The sequence below is a fragment of the Gossypium arboreum genome, chromosome 11 (genome assembly GCF_025698485.1).
Source record: "Gossypium arboreum isolate Shixiya-1 chromosome 11, ASM2569848v2, whole genome shotgun sequence".
Classification (NCBI taxonomy): domain Eukaryota; kingdom Viridiplantae; phylum Streptophyta; class Magnoliopsida; order Malvales; family Malvaceae; genus Gossypium; species Gossypium arboreum.
Window position 1 is genome coordinate 11,164,072 of NC_069080.1, and position 26,612 is coordinate 11,190,683.

Consider the following 26,612-nt stretch of genomic DNA (forward strand, 5'->3'; position numbering starts at 1 on the left):
ACATTTATAGACAAATTATTTTTTGAGAGAAAAAGTGTTTCTCCTAAATAAAAAATTGGCCTAAAAGCATTTTTTTGAGAAGCTGAAAATTTTAACTTCTTCCAAAAATGTTTTATTATTATTATTATCTAAAAGCACTTTTGAGAAGTATTCCTAAACTAGGCCTTAATAATATTGAAATGAACACGTAATTTTATTAACTACATTTAAAGTTGAATTTTCAAATTTTAATTTATATTTCAAATGAAAAATTCGGTTGAACAGCAGATTCTAAGATCAAATTGGTTTGACCTTCACATTGTTTTGTTGTTTATTGATTTATATTTTATGGCAAAAATAGTTATGTTTAAAATTTCAATTTATATCCTTGAACAACCATTTGCTTTATACCTTTTATTAAACAAAAATACAAAACATAAATGGAAATTTGGAAGATTCATTGCATACTTGCATTTATGAATACCATTACAATAAAACAGCCACTAGTCGGCTAATATATTTTATAAAATAAGTCACTTGCCGGGCTTCATTGCAAAACGCTGAGCCACAGCCTAAGTGATGACACTTTATGATACAACTTTGAAGTAAATGAAAACAAAGTAAAAACAAAATACATAAATACATGTGAGATGGTATGCAGAGTTCTAAATCTGAACATTGGTTTTAAAAGACTGACCAAATTGCCAATTGGAAGGCACCACATTAAGAGCATATCGAATCCTGCCATTACTAGCTTGAATCCTGAAAGATAAGCTCTGACCATTTAGATAGCTTAAACTCTGCCAATTGGCACCCCAGTTCCTGGACATGCTTTCCCATTTGTTGGTTTTGGATCCCTTTATCCATACCCTGGAAATCTCTCCAGAACCTCCAACATTCGATATGAGCACTAGCTCAAAATAATTCCTTCCATTGATGGTGAATCTCATGCCCCCCTTTCTCCTGCATGTAACCCTGGCAAAACACAAAACAAATTACTCGGAGATACTCTTAAGCCATTTTCCACCACCATTGCTTACACATTCAAGTTTTTTATGGAAGAAACAATGGACATACCTCCTGTAGAGGACTGGTACAATTCCAGCCCTGTATTTAGCTATGGTCTCGAATGCAGGTTGAGACATGTCGAAGTGTGGTCGGGGTGGATTACACCAACCCCCATTATCACTTGGGAGTGCATAGTTGGGAGGGCAGAAGTTGGTGGCAGTGATGGTAATGTATTTACCCTTGAGACACCATTGAGGCACCTGTCTTGCATCACAAGTTATCTGATAGCACCCTCCGCATGCTTTGCCATCATTAAACAAAGCAGTGCTGAGTGCAGCTGTGTTTGTTCCATAACCATCTGTATAGAGATTGCCATAACCACAAGCTCCACCTGCAAAACCAACATGTTTATCTAAGTCATTCAATGAGAAGAACAAAAAATAAGAAAGAGAATTAAAAAGAAAAAAAGTAAGAAAAACTTACCCATAGTTCCAGAAGCATCACTTCCACCATAGAATGTTGCATGTGCCGAAAGCCAAGTATGAGCTGCATCTGCTACATGAAATTTAGGGGAAAAGTATAAGCCCACAATGAGTACGGCAGTAGTGAACAGATAGGCACTGTCCATCGAGTTTCTCTTCCTCTAAAAACAAAGGAAATTTTCTTTTCTTTTTATGCTAGAGAATGTGAGCTAAGGATGAGTTTGATACCGCAGATATATTTCGCCTAGATATTTATAACCAGTAATAGACCCTGGGGTAGCTGATATAAAATTATTAAGTATTAAGCCATGACTGCAAATTGGTTGACTAAATTAAGGCATTTCCATGATCCTTATTCCTATAATGATAGAATAAATTACCGTAATTCATGATCTCATATGGGAATGCTGTTTTTTATATTCAAACCCATGTGATGGTTGTTATAAACTTTGGAGCTTCAGTTGTATGGTTTTCTTTTTATGCCCTTCGTCAATCTATAACCCACAATAACATAATTTCAGAGATGAATACAACTAAGTCCTTTTGTACTTGTAATTTAAAAAAAAAAAAAACCGAAAAAAATATATATTTAGCTTCCAAAGTTCTCTTATGGTTAGTTGCAATAAGAAAAGTCAATTCACACCTGCATCCAATCAAGCTCTAGTTATTTCCACTAAATTTGTTTGTAGGAGAAAAGACGGTGGTGGGGAATATCCGTGGTACGTTATTGTACAGTTAAGCTGCAAATTGTCAAGCAGGCAATATAAAATTAGAGGGGAGAGCTAAATAGTTTGTAGGCAGAAACTTATGCTTTGGACTTGGAATCTAAATCTTAATTTCCGCAACTATGACTTTCAGACAACAAATGGATAGCAACTGCCACTAGAAAATCAAAGTCAACTCCCCTTAAAACCCCATAATTAGACAGGTTTCGCTTGCAGCAGTTACATTACATGCAACCACCATGTATCTGCAAGCCTTGGTGCCTTTCTTAAGAAGAAAAGAAAAAAAAATGATTCTTTGGTTGATAAGTAGAACCATATATCATGGCATATCTTAAGGGGGGCGCACCTATAAATCACATGGGTGATGCGATCTTTCCATTCAACTTTCCTTACCCAAGTAACGCAACCCCCATTGCTCACACATGATTTCATGTTCTTGTATTCCATTGGTAATGGAAATTGTATTTTATTTGCGGCTTTTTAAAATAATGGTGATGGCTTGAAGGTCAAGAAATATGTGTACTTTCTAAGGGGGAAAAGGCTTGAGAGAAAACGTACAGTACTAACAAATCAGGTACAGATTTGACCGATAACAGGGTTGGGGGTTATCTCTAAATCCAAATCCCCTTCCCGGATGATATTAATCAAATAACATGATTGTGGTTTAGGTTTTACTTTCTATGGCAAGCAACCAGTTGAATCTTTCAAATACATTCCCTACTTGGAATTCAAAATGATGGTCAAATGTGATAAACGGTGTTAATTAAAGCTATCCTTTCCTTTCCAATGAAGGTTAAAAAGACTACTGATAAATGCTTTGATAATTAGCCATGGAAAGTGTATGAATGTATGTAAAGAAGCAAAGCTAAATTTCCACTTCCCTCTCAATGCATAATTGTCTATATAAACTATGGATTACTCGAAGTTGAAACAATGGATGTAGAGAGAACTTTAGGTTCAAAGCAAAATTCATCCCGACTATACTAAGGGTGCAATTTATCATATCATGGAATCCGCTAAGAGCCCAGTCCTAGACCCACATATCTTGTCTTTCTGTCAATATTTTTATAGAATTTGATATATTAATAAGTCTATATTATATAAATTTTGACACATTAATTTAATCATATTGTGTCTAATATTATCAAATCTATTGAGTTCCGTACGATTTACTCAATAAAAAGAGTTGAGTAATAATATTAAGTACTGAAAAAGAGCTAGCTTGTAAACAATTTCCTAGTATAAACAATGCTGGTTTAACCAGACCAATTGGAATTGAAATCCAAAATGGATATCATATGTCAGGAATGTGAAGTAAGAAAGGAGCATTGCTCAACAGAGTTCCACTAGCCTCCTCATACGATGCATTTACCAACCTTGGTTCCACAATCTCTTGCTGCCATTTCTCCTTCAGTTCTTTATGTATCCTAAAATTAACAAACAAAAACACACATATAAAAATAAAGCCTACTTCTCCCCCATATTTAAATATCCGAATTCATAAACAATAATTGTAGGATCTTACATAAGCAGCCATTCTTTAAAATACTACCATCAGCAGCAGCAAGGATTCTGACAGATAATTGAGTTCCATCCGATATAGCTCGATTGAAAGAAAATCAATGAGGCTTCATGCTTCCATTTTTCCATCTTAATATACCTCATCATGAAAAAAAAATCAAATGTTCATAATTAACGAAATAATTGCCTTAAATCATGTGGAAAATTTAAGATTTATAGGAGTGGTGTTATTACATGTAAAATTACATGTGTGATATGTATGTGTAGAATGTCTATTTTACACTTTTTAATTCTTAAGAATTATACATGTAAATTATAAATAATTACTCTTAAATCTAATTTACCTATTACTTTCTAAACACATCTCTACATTTTCAAGTGTGAAAAGTTATTTTATATAACATTAGTAGTATTTTAATTTGTAACATATATATATTTAAAATATAAATTTATGTTATTTTATTCATTTTATTTAAATAATAAATTTTATTGACAACAAAATTTTTCATACATTTTTTACATAATAAACATTTAACTAAATTATATAGTATTTTCTATTAATTATTTATACTTGGCCAATCAATTAATGATGACGGGTATATTTAAGGTTAGAGAGAGAATAGTTCAACAAATATAAAATATTAAAGTAATTAGATAAAACTCTGTTAGACTTACTTATGGTCCGGGTTACCTGGCCCGTAGGCTAGCTTAAAAAGTTAGAGAGTTTAGGCAAAAATATAGGTCCGAAAAATATATTTAGACAAAAAAATAAGATATCTATTTAAAAAACGGGTTAGGCCTCGGGTAAGGCATTTTGGCCTGGGTTTGACTCGAATTTATAAAAGGACAAAAAAGAAGATTTTTTTTGTTGTTTTCTCCCTATTTTGTTACCATTTCACTATTATGTTACTATTATTTTGTTGTTGTTTGGATATTGTATAGCACTTGTTTTATTGTTAATTTTGTTATTATTTTGGAGGCATTTGCTTGTTAAATTGTATCTATTTTAGTGTTATTTAAATATACATATTTTTAAAATTTATTTTCAATTTGTTGGGAAATATTTATTTTAATATTTCTAGTATTTTTGATTTATTATATATATTTAAATATAATATAAAAAAATTAATATGGGTGGGCTGAGCCCGAGTTTTAGCATTTTTATCTAGCCCGACCCATGAGCACCTCTAAACTCCATATGATTCTTATTTTTATTGTTAATAATTGTATTATTGACTACCTTTCTAAACTAACATATTGCATAAAATGATTTGATTTTTTTAAAAGTTTTGTTACTTGTTCAAAGCTTATATCTTCTCAAGCATTATTGATAATTTTATAATAATAAATATTACTTTTTAAATTTAAACTATATAATTATAATTTATAGTACCAAATATGATATAAGAATGATAACATAATTACATTTAAATCAACTAAACGCGTTTTAAGAATTAGAGTTCCTTATAATTATAAGATGGTATAATTACTACCCTAATAATTATAATTTCATTAAATTGCTCTATTATGTCCAAATACACCCTCAATATTTAAACATATAACATTTTTCAACTTAATATTTAAATTTTTTTGGTTCAAATTAATTAACACAATTAAGAGGTATTGATGTGACACTCTAAAAATATTATAAAAATTATTTAGTTCAAATTATTTAGTTTTATAAAAGAATATAAATAACTATAAAAATCTAAAATATGTGTATTTGAAATGAGTATATTATTAACATAAATGTAAAATCATATGAAGATTGCGTCACCTTCCCCCAGCAAACCGCTGGTAGGAGTAAACGATTATAGCATGTGATAAAAAAAGTTTTTCCAGAGAAAACTTCATATTTACTTAAAAAATAACATATCATAATCATAAGTTGTGGTGTGATGGCTGTTTCCATCATATCTTAATTATAAGGATGCGGGTTTAATTCCTACCTATGATAATGGAGCACATTTCATGACTATCTATTAATATTTTTTGGAGAGTACTCGAAGTGAGAGAATTAATCACTACTAAAGGAATTTTAAGCGCTCAAAATTTTTTGCAATTGAGTCTCATATTTTGCTTGAGGATGTGCTTGGTGTCTGGACAAAGAGCTAAAAGGAGAAGTTCAATTGCTTCTTCTTCACTAAACAAGAACAAATAGTTAAATTCTTAAATTAGCAAAAAAAAAATTAAATTAAATTAAAAAGGAGTAGATGAACTTGATTGTAGGTTCTATTAAAGTTCATTTTAACTATAATAATATAATAACGTTTACTTTTTTACTATCTTTTTGAAAATTTACACCATTTTTAAAGTGTTAAAATAAACTAATCTGGGAAAAAATGTTTGAGGACCAAACTTAAAACATTGTACAGTTAAAGGACTTAAATGTAGCTTTATCCCTTTGTTTCATTCGTATTTTCTCGGGTCAAAATCAATTGGGTAGGCTGAGTTGAAATGGGTTTTAAGTTGGGTTTGGTGGCAAAGAGATCCTGGCCCGGTCCCTTGTTCATCTTTGAGCGTGGATTTTTAAAATATTTTTTGGATAAATAATAAATTTCATTAACCTTGTTTTTAGATAATCATAAATTTTAATCAATCTGATCACAGTAAGATGTAAAATATGTTATATTTTAACCTTTTAAAACTTCATAATTTTATCTATAGAAAATTTTTTTTACTAGTCCCTCCATGTTACAAAATTTACAAATCCCAAATAATTTGTTTGAATATTTAAACTCTATTTATAAAATTAATTTTTAGTACAAAAATTTCACTATTACAATATTTAATTCAATTGTTACTACTATTTTTAATCCCACCAAAACTAATTTGAAAACTTAATTGTGGTGAGCTTAAACACTTTTTTTTTTTTAAGACAAACTCATATCAAATGAGCAAGACGTTTAGAGTCTTTTAAGCGTATTAGAGGTTTACTTTTTCACCGGAGGTTGAAGCTCCGTGGATAAATTGCTTTCTTATTGGAGAGCATTTTTATAATTTTGGCCTTTTCTTTTCTTTTTTTGTTGTTAAATGTTTTTATTTAAAATAAATTAATTTTAAATTTATATAATTAATAATTTTACTACATTATAAATTAATATAGTCTATTGTTATAATTAATGTGATCAATTAAAACAAGTAATCACATAAATAAATACAAAAAAATGTTTTATTTATTTTTATGTTATTAGTTTATAATTTAATGTAAAATATAATTTTAATTATAGATTATATAAAATTTTAATATGATAAAATATCTTTAATAATCATTTTATTCTCACTTCACCTTACAATTTTATTTAAATTCTAACACTCACAATAAATTAAATATTTAATTTCATTACTACAACGTATAATTTCATCACCATCTGACATAATTTCACTAATTATCCAAAGGAAGTCTCAATCTTGATATTTACATATAAAAACTTGACCTTGGTGGAAAACTAAAAAGAAAAAAAGAGAGAAGGAGAATGAAGGGTTATTATAGGTGACGTGAGGGAGTTATGGGCAGCAGCCGAAAGTAACTGATAAGGTCCAATAGGGGTTTAAAACAAAAACAAACTTGGGGTTGCAAATGCAATCCTCGATCCTAGTAGATTAGCAAGCAACTACCCAGTTTGTTAGTAAATGGACCACATTTATAATTTATGAGTACCAATACTAGCATATAAAATATATCTCCTTTGCTTAGCTTTTTACTTCATTAATCAATCACATTCAACATCTACATCATCATTATTCATCCTCATCACTTTCGCCCATGCCCCCTGTGTGAACACTTGTTTTATCTTGCGTGTCAAAAAGAAAATTAGACAATTAATCCATATCAATAATATTTGTCATATCGTGCTTTATTATTAATATTAATGAAGGATAAAAGTTGAAGGATATTAATAAAATGGTTCACTCAAAAAATCGAGAGATGCAAGTGATATTGAAGTGGAAAAAGGAGGAGAAGAGATTGAAGGGAGAGAGTCTTGGCAAGAGGAGTGTAGGTTAGTCGTGTTATAACTATCTTTTTTGTCATGGGGTCTGAAGAAGAAGTATTTAAGAAATATGCTTATAAACTACATATCCTCTCATGGTGAGTTGTCATTCAACGTAGGTTTCTTTTAAATTAATCATACAACTTAATATAAAAGAATTGCATAGTATATTAATAACAAGTGATAATTATTTTATTAGATAATTAAACTTGACATGATATGGGGCGAGGTTATCTCCTTTTATAAATAATTGATATGACATGTATATGATTATTATTTATCTTTTTAAATATTTTTATTTTATATAAAACCTAAAATAATCAGCCCAATTTTAAGAATCTTATATTTTAAGAATTGTTATTGTTGGGTATGGGTCCCACTACGGAAACCCATAATTTCTGCCACATTTTATTGTCTCTTTTTTGGTTTTGTCAAAAGCCATTTTTTTGGGGCTTTTAACGGGTGATGTGGGCAGAAATTTTGAGAGGCAAAAAAAAATCTCAAATTAAAAAGAGAGAAAGAGAGAAGAAAATTTCAGTTTTCAAGTTTGGTGCAAAGATGATCAACTCTTCGATCGAAGGTTCATCCGTGGTTCGATTGAGCTGATTTTTGGACAACGACTAGGCGATAAGGTGTTCTTGACTTGTACGGTCGATTTTTCATCCGAGTCTTGTAGCGTCGAAAATACCCGTTTTTCAAAGAATTGCGTTTTGGTGATATTCTCTCATTTTTCTCTCATTTGCTAAAGATTACATATTGTTAGCCTTGTTGGAGTTGAATGCTTGTTGTAGGCTTGATATTGTGATCTTGTAGTTGAACATTTGATGATAGTGGAGCTCTTGATCGGACTCTAAAGTCTCATGGTTTTTACCCTTGATTTAGAGGAGTTTTCCACGTAAAAATACCGGTGTCTCTATTTATTTTTGTTGTGGTTGCATTAGTCGATTTGTGGTTGATTAAGGTTGCTAGAGAACATATTTTGTGCTATTGTGCTTGCCATAATTTTTGACAGGAGTTATAGGGTGAGAAAGAACACCGGTTGTGCTTTCGCTTTGTTTCGGTTGTTCAGTTTCTTCCCAACAAACTAGTACCAGAGCTTGGTTATTGTGTCAGATAATTATGGAAATTAATACGAGCAAAATGATTATGTTGAATGGCACAAATTATCAACTTTGGCGGAATAAAATGAAGGATTTGTTGTTTGTGAAGGCTTTGCATCTTCCGGTCTTTACTACTCAAAAACCCGATTCGAAAAGTGATGAAAAATGGGAATTTGAGCATCAACAAGTGTGTGGCTTTATTCGACAATTTGTTGAAGAAAATGTTTACAGCCACATTGATTAGGAGACACATGCTCTCAACATTGTGGGAGAAGCTTAAAAGCTTGTATGCTTCGAGGTCGGGCAATAACAAGTTGTTTTTGCTGAAGAAAATGATGGCGCTGAAATATAAAGAAGGAATGTCTATAGCTGACCATGTTAGTGAATTTCAGAGTGTGATGAATCAGTTGCTTGGTATGGGTGTCAAATTTGATGACGAGATTTTAGGACTTTGGTTGCTTGCTACTCTACCAGACTCTTGGGAGACCTTTCGGGTCTCGCTCATTAATTCTGCCCCACAGGGTATTATTACTTTGGATTTGGCTAAGAGTGGTGTGTTGAATGAAGAGGTTAGAAGAAGATCTCAGGGTTCTACATCACAGTCCGAGGTGTTGGTTATCGAGAACAGGAGAAGAAACAGAGACAAAGATAGAAAGGGTAGAGATAAAAGCCGAAGGAAGTCAAGATCGAGATACAAGAATCTTGAGTATCATCATTGTGGTAAGAAAAGTCATATCAAGAAATATTGCTTCAAGTGGAAGAAAGAGAACAAAGGTGGTGGTGATAAACACGATCGGAATAACGATGAAAAATCCGAGCGTGTTGCTACTGTTGCTCGTGAAGATCTATTAGTTATTTGTGATGAGAATTTGGTCAACCTAGCATGCGATGAGACTAGTTGGGTGATTGATACTGGTGCATCACTTCATGTCACGTCGAGGAAGGAATTCTTCACATCTTATACTCCTGGTGATTTTGGGGTATTGAAGATGGGTAATGACGGTTTGGTTTCGGTTATTGGTATGGGAGATGTTAGCTTGGTGAGTAACAATGGAACGAAGTTAACTCTCAAGGATGTTAGACATGTACCGGATATCTGTTTGAATTTGATTTCTGCAGGAAAGCTTGATGATGAGGGATTCTGTAACACCTTCAGTGAAGAGCAGTGAAGCTGACTAAAGGCTCCTTGGTTGTGGCTCGAGGAAAGAAGAGCTCAAATTTGTACTTGATGCAAGCTTTGACTTCTCGAGAGATGGTGAATGTGACAGTGAATGACAGCTCAACTGAGTTGTGGCATAAACGACTCAGTCACATGAGTGAGAAGGGGCTTAACTGTTTAGCGAAGAAGAATCAACTTTCGGGTTTAAAGAATGCTACACTGAAGAATTGTGCTCATTGTCTAGCAGAAAAGCAGAGAAGAGTTTCATTTAGAAGCCGTCCTCCTCATAGAAAATCAGAGTTGCTAAAGTTGATCCATTCAGATGTTTGTGGTCCGATAAAAGTAAGATCACATGGTGGTGCACTTTATTTTGTAACTTTCATTGATGATTGTTCAAGAAAGCTATGGGTTTACACTTTAAAGTCTAAAAATCAAGTATTTGAGGTGTTTAAACAATTTCAAGCATCAGTTGAAAGGGAAACAGGGAAGAAGTTGAAGTACATTTGTACTGATAATGGTGGCGAGTACGTGGTCGTTTCATGAGTATTGTCTGCATGACAGGAATCGACATCGAAAACACCACCAAAGACTCCACAGTTAAATGGGTTAGTGAAAGAATGAACCGAACATTGATTGAGAGAGTCGGATGTTTGTTGTCGATGCAAAGTTGCCAAGATCGTTTTAATTTGAAGCTTTGAATACAGTGACACATGTGATAAATCTGTCTCCTAGTGTTCTTTTGAAAGGTGATGTACCAGATAGAGTTTGGTTTGGTAAAGACGTGTCATGTGATCACCTACGTGTGTTCGGTTGTAAAGCATTTGTTCATGTTCCAAAGGATGAAAGATCCAAGTTGGATACCAAGGCTCGACAATGCATTTTTATTGGTTATGGTCTAGATGGTGAGTTTGGTTATAGACTCTATGATCCAGTTCAGAAGAAACTTGTGAGAAGTAGAGATGTTGTCTTCATTGAGGATCAGACCATTGATGACATTGATAAGACGGAGAAAGTGGATTCACAAGGTAGTGGTGACTTGATCGATGTGAATCCGGTTCCTCTAGACTCTTCACCAGATCCTATCCAGGATGATGTGCATGGTGATGTTAGTGGTGACCATCAGACTATAGGTGACTTTGATACTCCCATAGATGATGTTGTGAATGATCAACAACAAGCACATATAGCTCCACCAGCAGTTCCACTTCGAAGGTCTTCCAGAGATCGACGATCTTCTGTCAGATATTCTCCTGATGAATATGTTCTTTTGACTGACGGGGGAGAACCTAAATGTTATGAAGAGGCTATGGAGAGTGAATGCAAAGATCAGTGGGTTGAAGCGATGAAAGACGAACTTCAATCCTTGTATGAGAACCATACCTTTGAATTGGTGAAACTGCCTAAGGGCAAAAGAGCTTTGAAGAATCAGTGGGTTTACAGGTTGAAGCAAGAAGAGAAGTCTTCATCTCCACGATACAAAGCTAGATTGGTCGTCAAGGGTTATACTCAGAAAAAGGGGGTTGATTTTGAAGAAATATTTTCTCCGGTTGTGAAGATGTCCTCTATAAGAACTATACTGAGTTTGGCAGGTTGCTATGACTTAGAGGTTGAACAAATGGATGTGAAAACCGTTTTTCTTCATGGTGACTTGGAAGAAGAGCTTTACATGGAGCAGCCAGAGGGTTTTGTTAAACAAGGGAAAGAGGACTATGTGTGTAGATTGAAGAAGAGCTTGTATGGTTTGAAGCAAGCTCCAAGGCAATGGTACAAGAAGTTTGAGTCTGTTATGGGGGAGCAAGGCTACAAGAAGACTACTTCTGATCATTGTGTATTTGTTAAGAGATTCTCTGGTGATGATTTTATTATTCTTTGGCTCTATGTTGATGATATGCTTATTGTTGGTCAGAATGCTTCTAGAATTGAGAAGTTGAAACAAGAGTTGAGTAAATTCTTTCCAATGAAGGAGTTGGGGCCAGCAAAGCAAATTCTTGGCATAAGATTGACACGTGATAGAAAGGCCAAGAAATTATGGTTATCACAAGAGAGGTACATTGAGAAAGTACTTCAAAGGTTTAGTATGGACAAAGCTAAAGCGGTGAATACTCCTTTTGCTATGCACTTAGATTGAGTGTTAAGCATAGTCCTTCCACAGAAAAGGAGAAGGAAGAGATGCAAAAAATTCCTTACTCTTCAGCCGTGGGTAGTTTGATGTACGCAATGGTTTGTACGAGACCAGACTTGGCTTATGCCGTTGGTACAGTTAGTCGATTTCTTTCTAATCCAGGCAGAGATCATTGGAATATAGTGAAGTGGATTATGAGATATCTTCGTGGCACTTCCAACATGAAACTTTGTTTCGGCAATGAGAAACCTGTTCTTGTTGGGTATACAGATTCAGACATGGCCGGAGACATTGACTCGAGGAGATCTACTTCAGGTTACTTAATCACTTATGCAGGGGGAGCTGTGGCATGGCAATCGAGACTGCAAAAGTGTGTTGCATTGTCCACCACCGAATCAGAGTTCATTGTAGCAACCGAAGCGTGTAAGGAGATGCTTTGGATGAAGAAGTTTGTGCATGAGCTTGGTTTTACTTAGGAGAAGTATGTCCTGTATTGTGATAACCAGAGTGCTATTCATCTTGGTAAGAACTCAACTTTTCATGCTAGATCTAAGCATATTGATGTGAGGTACCATTGGATACGAGATGTTTTTGAAGCTAAGCTGTTAGAGCTTGAGAAGATACATACTAATGATAATGGTGCTGATATGTTGACGAAGGTCTTACCAAGAGGAAAGTTTGAAGCATGTTGTTTGACCTCCGGCATGGAGGCATTCCCCACATAGTTGGAGGGGGAGATTTGTTGGGTATGGGTCCCACTATGTGGGAAACCCATAATTTCTGCCACATTTTATTGTCTCTTTTTTGGTTTTGTCAAAAGCCATTTTTTGGGGCTTTTAACGGGTGATGTGGGCAAAAATTTTTGAGAGCCAAAAATAAAAAATAAAAAATCTCAAATTAAAACAGAGAGAAAGAGAGAAGAAAATTTCAGTTTTTCAAGTTTGATGCAGCAGTGATCAACTCTTCGATCGAAGGTTCATCCGTGGTTCGATTGAGCTGATTTTTGGACAGCAGCTAGGCGATAAGGTGTTCTTGACTTTGTACGGTCGGATTTTTCATCCGAGTCTTGTAGCGTCGAAAATACCCATTTTTCAGCAGCTGCATTTTTGGTGATATTCTCTCATTTTTCTCTCTTTTGCTAAAGATTACATATTGTTAGCCTTGTTGGAGTTGAATGCTTGATGTAGGCTTGATATTGTGATCTTGTAGTTGAACATTTGATGATAGTGGAGCTCTTGATCGGACTCTAAAGTGCCATGGTTTTTACCCTTGATTTAGAGGGGTTTTCCGCGTAAAAATACCGGTGTCTCTATTTATTTTTGTTGTGGTTGCATTAGTCGATTTGTGGTTGATTAAGGTTGCTAGAGAACATATTTTGTGCTATTGTGCTTGCCATAATTTTTGACAGGAGTTATACGGTGAGAAAGAACACCGATTGTGCTTTCACTTTGTTTCGGTTGTTCAGTTTCTTCCCAACAGTTATGACAATAATAATAATATCATCGAAAATGAGAGTGAAATCAAAATTTATAGCAAATGACAAACCCCATATCCTTGCACTTATTCTTCCATGAAGAATAAAATTTTGCGTGGTTAATTAAGCTACGTAATTGGAAAGTGGATTTTGATAGCCAACAGGCAACAATATTCATGTGATTTCTTTTCAAAATTAAGCTGATGGCGTAGCCTATAAAATAAGTTTTTGAGCTTTTATATTTATTTTAGAACATCATATATATATATATATATATATATATATATATATATATATATATATATTAAAATTAATTGAATACTACAAAAGAAAGGGACGGAAATTTGAATGCTAGATATTGACAATTCAGTAGAGGTAATAATTGATAATTTCATCATCTAATTTATGATTGATCTAAAATTTATATATAGCAGTTTTCATTTTTATTTTATTGATAAGCATGTAACATATCATTATCGTAAATATTACTCCAATTCTATGCACTAATCTCAGAGGGCTAACATCTATAATTAACAGTTATTTTAAACTCATAAAATATGCACGATATATTATTGATCAAAATTACGTGAAAAAAGTAGGAGTAGCTAATTATTTTATTATTTTCTAAAATTCAATTTTAAAATATAAGGTAATTTTTATTTATTTAAATTAAAAGACCTTAAATATCCCTCTCAATATTTTTTAATTTAAACTTTTATTTTAGTATAAATTGATATAGATTAATATATCAATGTTATTAAAATTATATTGCCGAAAAATAGTAATTCAACTTAAAATTAATTTAAAATTATAATTAAATTGAAGAAATAAATTAAGTGATATCAACTTAATTTGAAATAAGTTATTAGACATATATATTGATAGAAATAATATTTTAAGAAAAGAAATATATGTCAAATTTTTAAAATTATTTAATATACCAAATATTAATTCATATTAATTAAAAAATTTGGAAGATGTTACATTTGCTTATTCACACGCTTTAAGATGGTTGCATGGCCAAATAATTGAGGCATCTAATTCTAGCTATTCTTCTGGTGGCATCTGTCATTCATTTATTATGTATGAGTTTATAGTTAGTTACTTATTATTGAAGAAAAACCCTACCCAAATGCCATAAAGCCAACCCCTCTTGCACGAAATGTCAATATTGAAGTGAACATTCATTCTTATAATTTTTCTCCTAGAGCCATGCACATCGTTATAATTATAATAATAATAAATTATAATTTTGAACATTTTAAATACATATTTTTCTTCAATTGAAGAATTTTGAAGTATAAATAGAAGTAGACATTATATTAAAAAAATTTCAATGTAAACTTTAAAATTATTATTTATTATTAAATATATTTATATTTTAAAAATCTTTATTTTTTAATCTATAAATGGAATAAAATTATTAATATAGTAGGCCAGCAAATATCATTTACATTGCCAAATTTTACATTTGTACTCTCTCTGTTCAATGTATTTGTACTTTTATACGTGTCTAGTTTTAACCCATGTATGTTAAGTGAAGCGCATTATATATTTTAGATAATCGTTGTAAAAATATTAAAACAAATATAATTGATATTTATAATATTTAATAAATAAAAATAATTTATAAATTTACGAACAGTTTCATGTTAGAATAATTCTATCTTTATTTCCAAATGCAACATTGTTATATCATTTCAAGGATTAAAATATAATACATTTAAATAATTAATTGATTAGAATTTTATTTAAATTTATGATATATAATAATATAATATTTAGTTAGTGTGTATGATTAAAAATTATTAAATTAAATAATTATTCTGATACAAAATAATTGTTAAATACTTATTTGGTACAAACTTCTATTTCCTACTCTTTAATTATACATATAAAAATAAATATAATTATGATAATTCTCATACCAGCTCTACTATAATGAAAAATTAATATTTACACGTTGGAAAAAATTATGGAATTACCATTTAAATAATTAATTTTAAGAACAGATAAAGATATTATTGAGTATTAAAATTAATATATGAAGTGAATCAGTTGAGGATATTCTATATGTGATGATGTAAAGCACTTCCTAAATTACCATCTTTTGTTGGCGGTAATAGACCCATGCAGTTATATAAACGCGGAGGATGTCAGCATCCATAAATGATTATTTTAGAAGATCTACTTCTATGTATGTCTCCAACGAATTAAGGTCTGTTTGTCTTTTTAATCCATTATTTTTAATGCAGTTAATGTTATTGTAATACATAAAACTCTTTAATTAAAAAAAAGTTAATCATTTAAGTTTGTTTTCTTTATGAAAAATATTTTATATTTTTCTGTGTTTGTTTTACAAAAATAACTTTATTTTTATCAAAATGTAAAATAATTTATCCTTTTAAAAAGCGTAAGTCATTTTTTGAAAAAAATTATTTATAGGTAATTTTATTTTTATATAAAAATTAAGTTAAATTAAGTTTAATATTATTATATTGATTATAAATTTTATTTTTATTTTTAAAATATTTAAAATTATTACAATGTTAATATAGAATATTATATTTATTATTATTATTAAACATACATATTTAATTATTTATATTTAGTCATATAGTAAAATATATTAATAATTTATTTTTAATAAATTCTTTAATATTTCAATTTTATTTTAATTATAAATTTTAAAAATAATAAATTTAAATAATATTCAAAAATATTCAATATTCAATATTGAATATTTTAATAATAAATGTTTTGTAGTATAAATGTTAAAATAAGTCATAAGTCTATGTACTCTTCACAAATTTGTAATTTAGTCTTTGTACTTTTATTTTCACAAATTTAAAAATCAAGTCCAATTGTTGACATTGTTAATTTTTTTGTCAATTTTGTTGATGTCCCATTTTTAAATAAAAATACTCACTTGGTAGTCATGTAAGTAAAAAGTGGCGTTGTAATGAACTTGAATTTAACAAAATATTTTTAATATATTCAAAAAAATATAAAATATAAATTTATAGATATAAAATAAACTTAAATAAACAATGAAAATATAAGAAAATCTCAAATGTTTGTTTCATTGAAAACAACTTTTATGAAATATTTTAAGAAATTTGTTAAACACTAAAAAATATTTTACACAGATTCATCCAAACACCAAAAAATATTAAATTTTCCAGAAAAGTAAGTTATTTTCCAAAAATCGTTTTTTGGAAACTATTTTCAGTGAAACAAACAGGCTCTTATTGAAGAATAATAAACTAAAAATTAATTAAAGAATTCTGTTATTGGCTTATTTGGATAAGGCAAAAAGGATGATGAAGATGTGTGGTTCGCCTCATTTGATATAAGGTGACTCCATCAAGATGAAGGGGACAAAAGAGAACAAGATATATAGACAATACAAGATTAGCCATTAATCATTACTATGCTTAAACTCCATCGGCTCTCCACACCACACATGATGTGAATCACCATGATAGTTTACTACAATACCTTGTATAACTTAATTTTTATAACAATTAATGTCATTTATGAGAAACTAGTTGAAAAGATATGGCTTAACTAACCTAGAACATTTTGGAAATTCACGAAAACGAGGTTAAGTATGAGAAGAGATTTTCAACATTACCAGAACCAATATAGATGTTGAGATAACCAACATAATCATGAGAGTTATTAGTAGCATGTTTATGGATAAGAGCATTATTAGCGGCGAGAACCAAGGGCGGAATATCAAGGTTATGCTGCTTACGACTAATATGACCAACTGTTTGGCCAGTGAGAATACTACGAACAACCTTAGGTGGAGCAACCACCTAGAAATTTTCAACATTACTCAAATCAACCTAAACTTGCCAAAGGTAACTAGCAGCTACAACCTCATAGGTTGTGAACCCCACCATGCAAAGTAATACACTTATGACCTAGTAATACACTGAGCTACAATTGTAACTTAAGATATTGCTAGAAAATACAACTAATAGAAAGAAACCATCCAACAAAGTGCTCGAATTATTCGTGAGTTAAAGGTAGAATGAGGCTATTTAGAAACAATGGGTGTAGCATCATATAAACAATTGGGCATAGGAATCATCCATGTAGAACAGGAAGAATGGGAGTAGATTGCAACCTAGAAAAAAAGGGCATGCCACCAATTAGTCCTCCTTTCAAGCGACAAATAGTGTAACACCCCTCGCCCGCATCCGACGCCGGGACGGGGTTCGAGGTGCTACCTGATTTTTACTAACACTTACATACTAAACAGGGCCATGAAATCTCAAATAATTAAAAACTTTTATTTTCACATACAATCTGTCCCATATACGGGCTTACGAGGCCCAAAACATACATCCGGAGTGGTTCGGGACCCAACCGAGAACTCATGAAAAACTTAGAAAATCTCTTGCATCAAGGCTTCATACGCCTGTGGGTATAGAGCACTGCCTGTGTGCTAGGGACACGCCCGTGTTCCAAACCCGTGTCCAAAACCTGGACAAATACAAGGCTATTTTCCAAGCCATTTTGTCACACTCACAATAGATACACGCATACTTATGCAATAACATAAAACATGGCAAAATTAGGTACTTAAACATTCCTAACATGTCATGATTATGGCAATTTCACATGCAATAGATATCCTAGATTTTACTCACATCTTTACCACATTCATACTATAATCATTATAAACTCATCACATAATACCATAGCACATGCATGCATAATTAAATTAGATTTACAATCACATAATCAAAATAGGCCAACACATATGGTTAAAGCCATATCACATACTCTAATATTTAAACTCCTATACATGCTATAGGCTCAAAGTACTTGAAATCACTACACCAATAGCGTTAGCTTGACAGTATGATAATATCTCTGACGGCCTCCAACCCGAGCTAAACTGGAAACTCTAGAAAACATGGGAAAGAAGGGGGTAAGCTTTCGCTTAGTAAGTTCATATGAAAACAATAAGCAACTCATTAACTTGTTTTATCAATGTTTACAACATATTTTCAAATTCACTACAAGCTGTCTTTCTGAGCAACGGTCACAAATTATTTATATCTGGAGCTACGAAACTCCGAATTAAGTTCCGTTAATTTTCCCTGAAACTAGACTTATTTTCCTTTCTTCCATAAAATTTCCAGAATTTTTTGTTAAGCCAAATAGTACAGTTTATTCCTCAAATTTACCCCCGATTCACTGTCTGACAGTTCCGACTCTTCTGTACTAAAGTTCAATTATCTCATAGTACAAGACTCGAATAATGTTCTCGTCTATTTCTCTTGAAACTAGACTTATATGTATACTTAATAATTTTTTTTCTAGAATTTTTGGTTGGGCCAATTAGTACAATTTATTAGTTAAAGTCTCCCCTATTTCAGGGTATGACCACTCTGACCCCTGTGCACTACAAACCAAATTTCTCTCTGTACAAAATTCCAACGACCATTCCGTTTATTTCCCCTAAAAATAGACTCAATAAGGAATCCATGCATGTAAGGTATGACTCTTAATAATTTTTTTACAATTTTTGGTGAATTTCTAAAGTCAGAACAGGGGATCTCGAATTCATTCAGACCCTATTTCACAAGAATTCAAATATCACACAATATGAAATTCTTTTTCTTCCCCTATTTCTTTCATGTGAAAATAGACTCATTAAGCTTTAATCCCATATTTTATTCTGTCTCTAACTCATTTTCCACCATTTTTAGTGTATTTTCAAAGTTACACTACTGCAGTAACTCAAATCTGTCAAGGCTAAATTACTCATTCATGATCATTGTTCACAAAATTAATACAACATCGTTTGTATAATCATCACCAAGACATTCATATCACATTTTCATTTACCATCTTACCATATTATTGTTATGTCGAGTTTTCAACCCGAGGGTTAAGTACATACCTGTTCAAAGTATCCATTTCACAACATTTACCAATACGTCCCTTTCATCTCGAGTATTCCTCCATTTGAGTAGAATTTTACCCGTTGAACACATCGGAATATAATTCGGATATATGAAAAGTTTGCACATAAGTACCACATATGTAGCCAAGCTACCATGTAACCCGCCCATAAGTGAACTCGGACTCAACTCAATGAGCTCGGGCGTTCGCATCCATAAGTGAACTCGGGCTCAACTCAACGAGCTTGGATGCCTAGTTACATCTCATGAACTCGGACTCAACTCAACGAGTTCGAACATTCGCATCCATAAGTGAACTCGGACTCAACTCAATGAGTTCGGATGCTCAACCATCCTAGTGACATGTCACTTGTATCCTAATCTATTCCTAAGGCTCAAATGGGATTTTCCTCGAACACATATCCTTGCCATCTTCCGTAAAATACCGAAACCAATACTCGGTAGCACTTTATATTTAACTGATAATACACATAACTTGCATTTTATTCGAAAATAACCACAAAGCATATATTTCATGATAAAAATCAGCATATCATATATTTAACATCAATAACTTAAAAATAATAATTATGCTACATTATTTACACATGAACTTACCTCGATACCACAAAGGTGAAAAAAAAGACGTAATTATCCCTTAATCGATTTCTTTCCGTTCTAGGTCCAAATCTCGATTTTCATCATCTAAAATATCACATTCAACTTATTAAAACAATGTACTGATCAAATTAGTCCATTGACACACTTGGGCAATTTTACAATTTTGCCCTATATTTTGCCAAAATTACCAAATTACCCCTAGGCTCGTAAAATAATTTTTATCACATTTCTTTACTCCTTGAGTCTAGATGAACCATTTTCATAACTATAGCAACTCATAATTTCAACTATTTCACACATTTACAACTCATTTTACAACTTAGCAATCTAAATTTTTTTAAGGTGTTTTCATGCAATTTCTTTCACAAAAGTTGTTTATTAGACAACTAGGACTCATAATCTTCCATAAAAACACAGCAAACAACACATTTACTCTCATGGCAAAACCCTAGACTCTTCATCATTTTGCAAAATAGACCCTCATATGAAAGCTCATGCTTTAGGGGTTCCAAAAATGTAAAAATCATCAAGAAAAAGCATTAAAATCACTTACTATAAAGGGGGTTTCTTTGCTGAAAGTTTCCAGCTTCTAAACCCTTTCTTTGCTGCCATTTTTCGGTGGAGAGAAGATGAAGAAAAGATGATATTTTCTTTTCTTTATTTTATTACTTATTTGTCAAATAAGTCACCCAACACTTACCTAACATGTTTGACCATTTCATTCCTTGTCTCATGGCCGCCATCACTCTTTAAATGGCCTAATTTCACTTTAAAGACCCCCAATTTAAGATACAAGGCAATTTAACACCTTTAGGTATTAAAACTCAACTTTTACCTTTTACGCGATTTAGTCCTTTTTCGAAATTGGACTAGAAATCGCTAAAATTAACTTACCAAAATTTACATGCACTTATAAAATTATATTATAACACAAAATAATACTAAAATAATTTTCTATGGCCTCGGAATAGTGGTCCCGAAACTACTGTTCCGACTAGGCCTAAAATCGGGCTGTTACAAATAGAGGTATTGAGGAGGGAAATAGACCTCTTGAAAGTATTGGCAAAGCCTAAAGAGGCTTCATCAGACTGGTACTCAAATGATCTATTGAATTCTTAAGTTGCCTCGGAGCTAGTCCTAGTTTCCCTTAAACCATTAAAGGAGACATACAAGGGAATGAAAAATCTAATGGATCATCTATACTAGGATAATAGTTACATAAGGATCATGGGCACATTTGACACCCTTGAGTGCAAGTTATTTCCAATGATGTTGTGAGAGCAAGCTAGAAGTTGGTACCCGATGTTTCTTGTAAGGCCTTTAGGTAACTTTGACAAATTGGCTCAGTAGTTTATAGGATAACACTCAGCTAACATCATTGCATTAAGAGGTGAAAGTTTCTTACAAGAATTAAAGACCTAATAGACAATTGAGTGATCCATGCCTTCACAACTAGAATGTTGAAAAATTTGTTTATGAAAATAGTTTTGTTACACAATAGAAATTCAAAAAAATTCATAAAATATGAACCTTTGTTGTGCTGTCTATGGCAATAAATTTGACCAAACATAGTACATATGTTCTTGGACTAATGAGACTAGCGGATATTTAGCTTTCAACTAACGATCTTCTTCTTTGCCTTTGAACCCTCAATTGCCAATAGAATGAACTCTTATTTTAAACGAAACACTGAATGAAAACTATAACTTTCTAGTAGAGAAAGTTCACTTTCTCTAAGGCAACCAAAATCGAAATTACTTTCACAAATACTCACGAAAAATCGAATTTATTTGTAGCTAAATAGTTTTTCCTAAATTTTGAAAGAGTATCCACATATGACTGATGTGAATGTTTAGCAATCTCATAATCTCTATTTATAGGAAAAATCATAAGAGTATTACTTGAACAAGAAGAGAGGGAAAATAATATTTTAATAGAAAACCTAAAATCTCTTTAGAACATTATATGGTGGGCGACACATGCACACTAAAATAATATTTAATAGAAAACTTAAATCCTTAATCTATTTGGGTTAAATCTATTCATCTAAAATAATCATATTTTATCTCATAACCGCAATTGCAACTTGCACAACGAAAAATATTATTACTAACAAATATTAATAACAATCATTCGTCCTTAACTAATGACCTATGACCATACTCATTTTCTATAATTCATGTAATGTCGATGATAGGATATCATTTACTTTTTAATTGAGCTTTGAATTCCACTATTGTAGGTGAACTCATGCCATATATAATTCATATATCCAATATACGAACGGATCCAGGATCAATTTAATTTAGCTCATGTCTGATGTATATCCGCTCTAATAGCCAAGATAAAGTATCTCCCCAATTAGACTTGATAGACAATATAATAGTCCATTGAATAATTTGCTTATTTTGATTCATTAGATTATGTACCATTTAGATTACCTACTAATTAAGTTGTCTTCTTGAATCATAAACTCATCCTTATGGTGCAACTTAGTATTGGTTAAATCTTAGGTAACTAGTGTGCCAATATATGTTTTGTTCAATTTTCCTTGTCGTGCAAAAACCAAAGAGGACAATTATACAAAAGATAATAATTGAACTATATATGAAATTTGATTAACCATTCTGTTTGAAAAATTACAAGTATAAATACTTAAATAACTATACTAAGGGCACAAATTCCCAACATAGAGTAACCCATAAGCATTTAAAGTACCTAGACAAGATTCAGCTTCAACAAATCAATGAGAGGAAAGGAGGACCTTACCTTATTACTATTATATTATCCCTTAACAACTTTATCCTTCAAGTTGGGCACCCCTACTCAACTTTTATGTACCAAGCTCCTTCCTCGCTATGGGAAAAGAAAGATGCCCGATGTATCTTTCATATAGATAAACCGACCTTTATCTTAATGACAACTATTTAATTTATCAAAGATTGGTGAGCATGCATTCTTGTGATATTGGAAATAGTAAAAGCCTTGTTGGCCTAGTTCGTGAGAAAATTGATGGAAGTACAAGTTTTGGAAGTGACTCAAGTCAAGCTATTCCTTGTTTTACGATCAAGAAACATGCCAACAAATGGAACTAGGAATCGACAATAAGTTACCCTTAAGTCGCGCCAAGGGAGTTTAACACCTTCATGAACCACATATAAAGAAGCAAATGAAAGCGCAATTCGAAAATGTACAAGACAAGAAAAAGAATCCCTTTCTCATTGTCTACGATGTTGCTCAATTGATGAACATTCTTGTCAAAATAGAATGTCGATAATGGCAAGAAAAAAGAGAAAAATAGAATACACAGATTTTATGTGGAAACCCTTTTGGGAAAAAAACCACAGGCAGAGGAGAAAAAAATTCATTATGTCAAATTAGAATGATTACAATGAGTATAGATTGCATCTATTTATAGGTTTAGAAAACCTTATTCTAATCAACATCTAATAGAAGTAATGCAACAAGGTTGAAACACCTTATTCAAATCAATATCAAACAGAGGAAGTAAACACCTTCGCCTTCGTGGATTCCCCTATCTTGCCACTTGTATTTTAATTTAATAAGAATTTGGGTCACAACTCTAACAATCTCTACCTTGACACGAATTATCAACGAACAAGTTCTCCACCTCTAAGCAATGCTCAAACTTAGTTATAAGAAGTGACTTAGTCATCATATCTGCAGTACTATCATGAGTACTAATTTTGCTCACAACAATATCATTATGAGCAATAATACCACGAACAAAATGATACCGAGCATCAATGTGCTTTGTTCTCTCATGAAACATATGACCTTTCGTAAGGAAGATGACACTTTGACTGTCACAAAATACTATACTGAATTGAAGGTCTTCATTGAGTTTAATAAAGAGCCCCTTTAACCAAATAACTCTTTACAAACCTCAGTAATCGCCGTGTACTCAGCTTCAGTGGTAGACAAAGTGACAGTAGTTTGCAAGGTGGCTTTCCAACTGATTGCACAACCGCTAATTGTAAAGACATAATCTATGAGAGATCTTCTTTTATCAAGGTCTCCAGCAAAATCAGTATCAACATACCCAATGACTTCATCTCTATTTCTTCCAAACTGTAAGTAAACATCAATAGTGTCTCGTAAGTATCTCAAAACCTACTAAAATGCTTTCTAGTGTTATTTACCAGAATTCGTCATGTATCTATAGCTCCACTAACTGCATATGATAAATCTAGACGTGAACAAATTATAACATACATAAGAGATCCTACTACATTAGAATATGGAACATTTGACATGTAGACAATCTCATCATCTGATTGTGAAGACAAAGCTGATGAATCTGAAATAGGTTGTCAAAGCAATACTAACAGGCTTAGCACTCTGCATATTGAACCTGCAAAGAACTTTTTCAATGTACCCTTTCTAACTTAGGTACAATTTACTTGCTTTTCTATCTCTGAGAATCTCCATACCAAATATCTTCTTTGCTACTCCCAAATCTTTCATTTCAAATTCTTCACTAAGCTGGGTTTTGACTTTTCTTATCTCTCCTTTATTTTTTGTCGCTATCAATATGTCATCAACATAGAGGAGTAGATACACAAAAGAACCATCACTATTTTTCTTAAAATAAACACAACTGTCAAAGCTACTTCTTTTGAAATCATGAGAAGTCATAAAGAAATCAAACCTCTTGTACCATTGTCTTGGTGACTATTTCAAACAATAAAGGGACTTTTTCATCAAGCAAACATAGTCCTCTTTTTCTAAGATTGTAAACCCCTTTGGTTGTTGCATATAAATGTTCTCCTCAAGTTTTCCATGCAAAAACGTTATTTTTACATCTAACTATTCGAGCTCCAAATCATACATGGCTACAATACCAAGTAAGACTCAAATCGAACTGTACTTTACAACCGGAGAAAACACATCTGTAAAGTCCACACCTAGAATCTGACTGTAACCCTTTGTAACAAGCATTGCTTTATATCTGGGTTCTTCAATTATCGGAGTCCCTTCTTTCCTCTTAAACACACATTTACAATGAACAACCTTCTTACCTTTAAGAAGCTTCACAAGATCCCATGTTCTGTTCTTGTGGAGTGACTCCATCTTCTCTTTCATGGCAAACATCCACTTTTTTTAGTCTCCACAACTAGCTGTCTCGAAATAAGTGGATGGCTCTTGATTTCCATTTATATCTTCAGCCACATTTAAAGCATAAGCAACTAGATCAGCTTCGGCCTTCGCCCTTGTGGACCCTCTATCTTGTCACTTGTATTTTATATTAATAAGAATTTGGGCGACAACTCTAACAGTTCTCTAGTGGCAAATCCATATCTATAATGGGAATCCCTAATCCCTTAAATTGAGGAACCAACAACATGTTTTTCTGTCATGGTTGTACATAAATACAGTAATTGGAAGTAGGAAAGCCATTTTCTTGAAATTTCATTTTCCTTTATTGGTTTCTTTGATGAACTTGCCATGGTTTATTATGAAGCAAGATAACAAGAAAGGAAAAGAAACAAAGAGGCAAAAGCTAAAAGCTTTTTTTTAAAAAAAAAGAAGAAGAAGAAGGAAATTGTAAAATATTAAGCTCAAAAAATAAGCTTGTGCAAAAAAATAAAATTAGACCATTTAAAAAATGGTCTAGGCTTGGGCTCAAATTCAAATATTCAAGGCTTGGGCCCAACCTCACTCAGCCTGTTTTCTAAATTTGTAATATATTATATTATGTTACTTTTATATAGTATCTAAGTTCGAAAGCCCACCTGAAATTTAGAATGATTTAGGTTAAAATATTAGACTAAAAAAATAGGCTTGAGAAAAAAAAAAGACCATTTTTTAAATGGTCTAAGCTTGGGTTCAGATTCAAACATTAAAAGCTTGAACCTGACCCCACTCAACCTGTTTTCTAAGTTTGTAATATATTATATTATGCTACTTTTATATATATTATGTAATATATAACATATAAAAATTAAATCTATAATAATATATAATTCTACAAGGCAAAAATTAAAAAAATATATTAAGTTAGTCTATATATAAAATTTCAACAAATGATAAATATATAAAATATTAAAATATAAATAATATGAGTGGATCTAAAATAGATTTGGATTAGTCATTTACAAATATTGACATGTTTAGACAAAAATTTAAGCTCATATTTTGAACCAGTTTAGACTTGAACAAGCATATAAAATATGGTAATATAATGTTTAAGCTCTACTCAACCGATGAACACCTCTAATCAAGAGAGACAAAGAAATAACCAAACATACAAACAATATGAAATCAAGCAACGATTATCACTCTAGTAAAACTAACTCTTAAACCTCCATCTTTAGTGGCTCTATGCACCACTAGTTTATCCCAACATCTTGTATAAGTTAATTGTTATAACACAAATAAATTTAAAAATTAATAAATATAAAATCAAGTATAATTTATTTTTTCATCTAAAAAAAACTATCCACTAAATATTTTTGTTTATTCATCATTTTTCTCATCC

The 26,612-nt window shown here is 31.8% G+C and overlaps 1 protein-coding gene and 1 long non-coding RNA gene across 2 annotated transcripts; both read right to left on the bottom strand.

The window, feature by feature from the left end:
• Window positions 1–465: 465 nt before the first annotated feature.
• On the bottom strand, window positions 466–1,695 carry LOC108472884 (putative expansin-A17). The gene is made up of 3 exons (XM_017774443.2): window positions 1,471–1,695; window positions 1,057–1,378; window positions 466–954 (listed from the first exon to the last, which is right to left on the bottom strand). The coding sequence occupies exons 1-3, from the start codon at window positions 1,613–1,615 to the stop codon at window positions 645–647; spliced, it is 777 nt and encodes a 258-aa protein (XP_017629932.1). The 5' UTR covers window positions 1,616–1,695; the 3' UTR covers window positions 466–644.
• Window positions 1,696–18,229: 16,534 nt separating this feature from the next.
• On the bottom strand, window positions 18,230–20,788 carry LOC128283444 (uncharacterized). Its single transcript, XR_008273788.1, has 3 exons — window positions 20,664–20,788; window positions 20,108–20,194; window positions 18,230–18,486 (listed from the first exon to the last, which is right to left on the bottom strand). It is a non-coding gene; the product is annotated as an uncharacterized LOC128283444 (long non-coding RNA).
• Window positions 20,789–26,612: the final 5,824 nt, after the last annotated feature.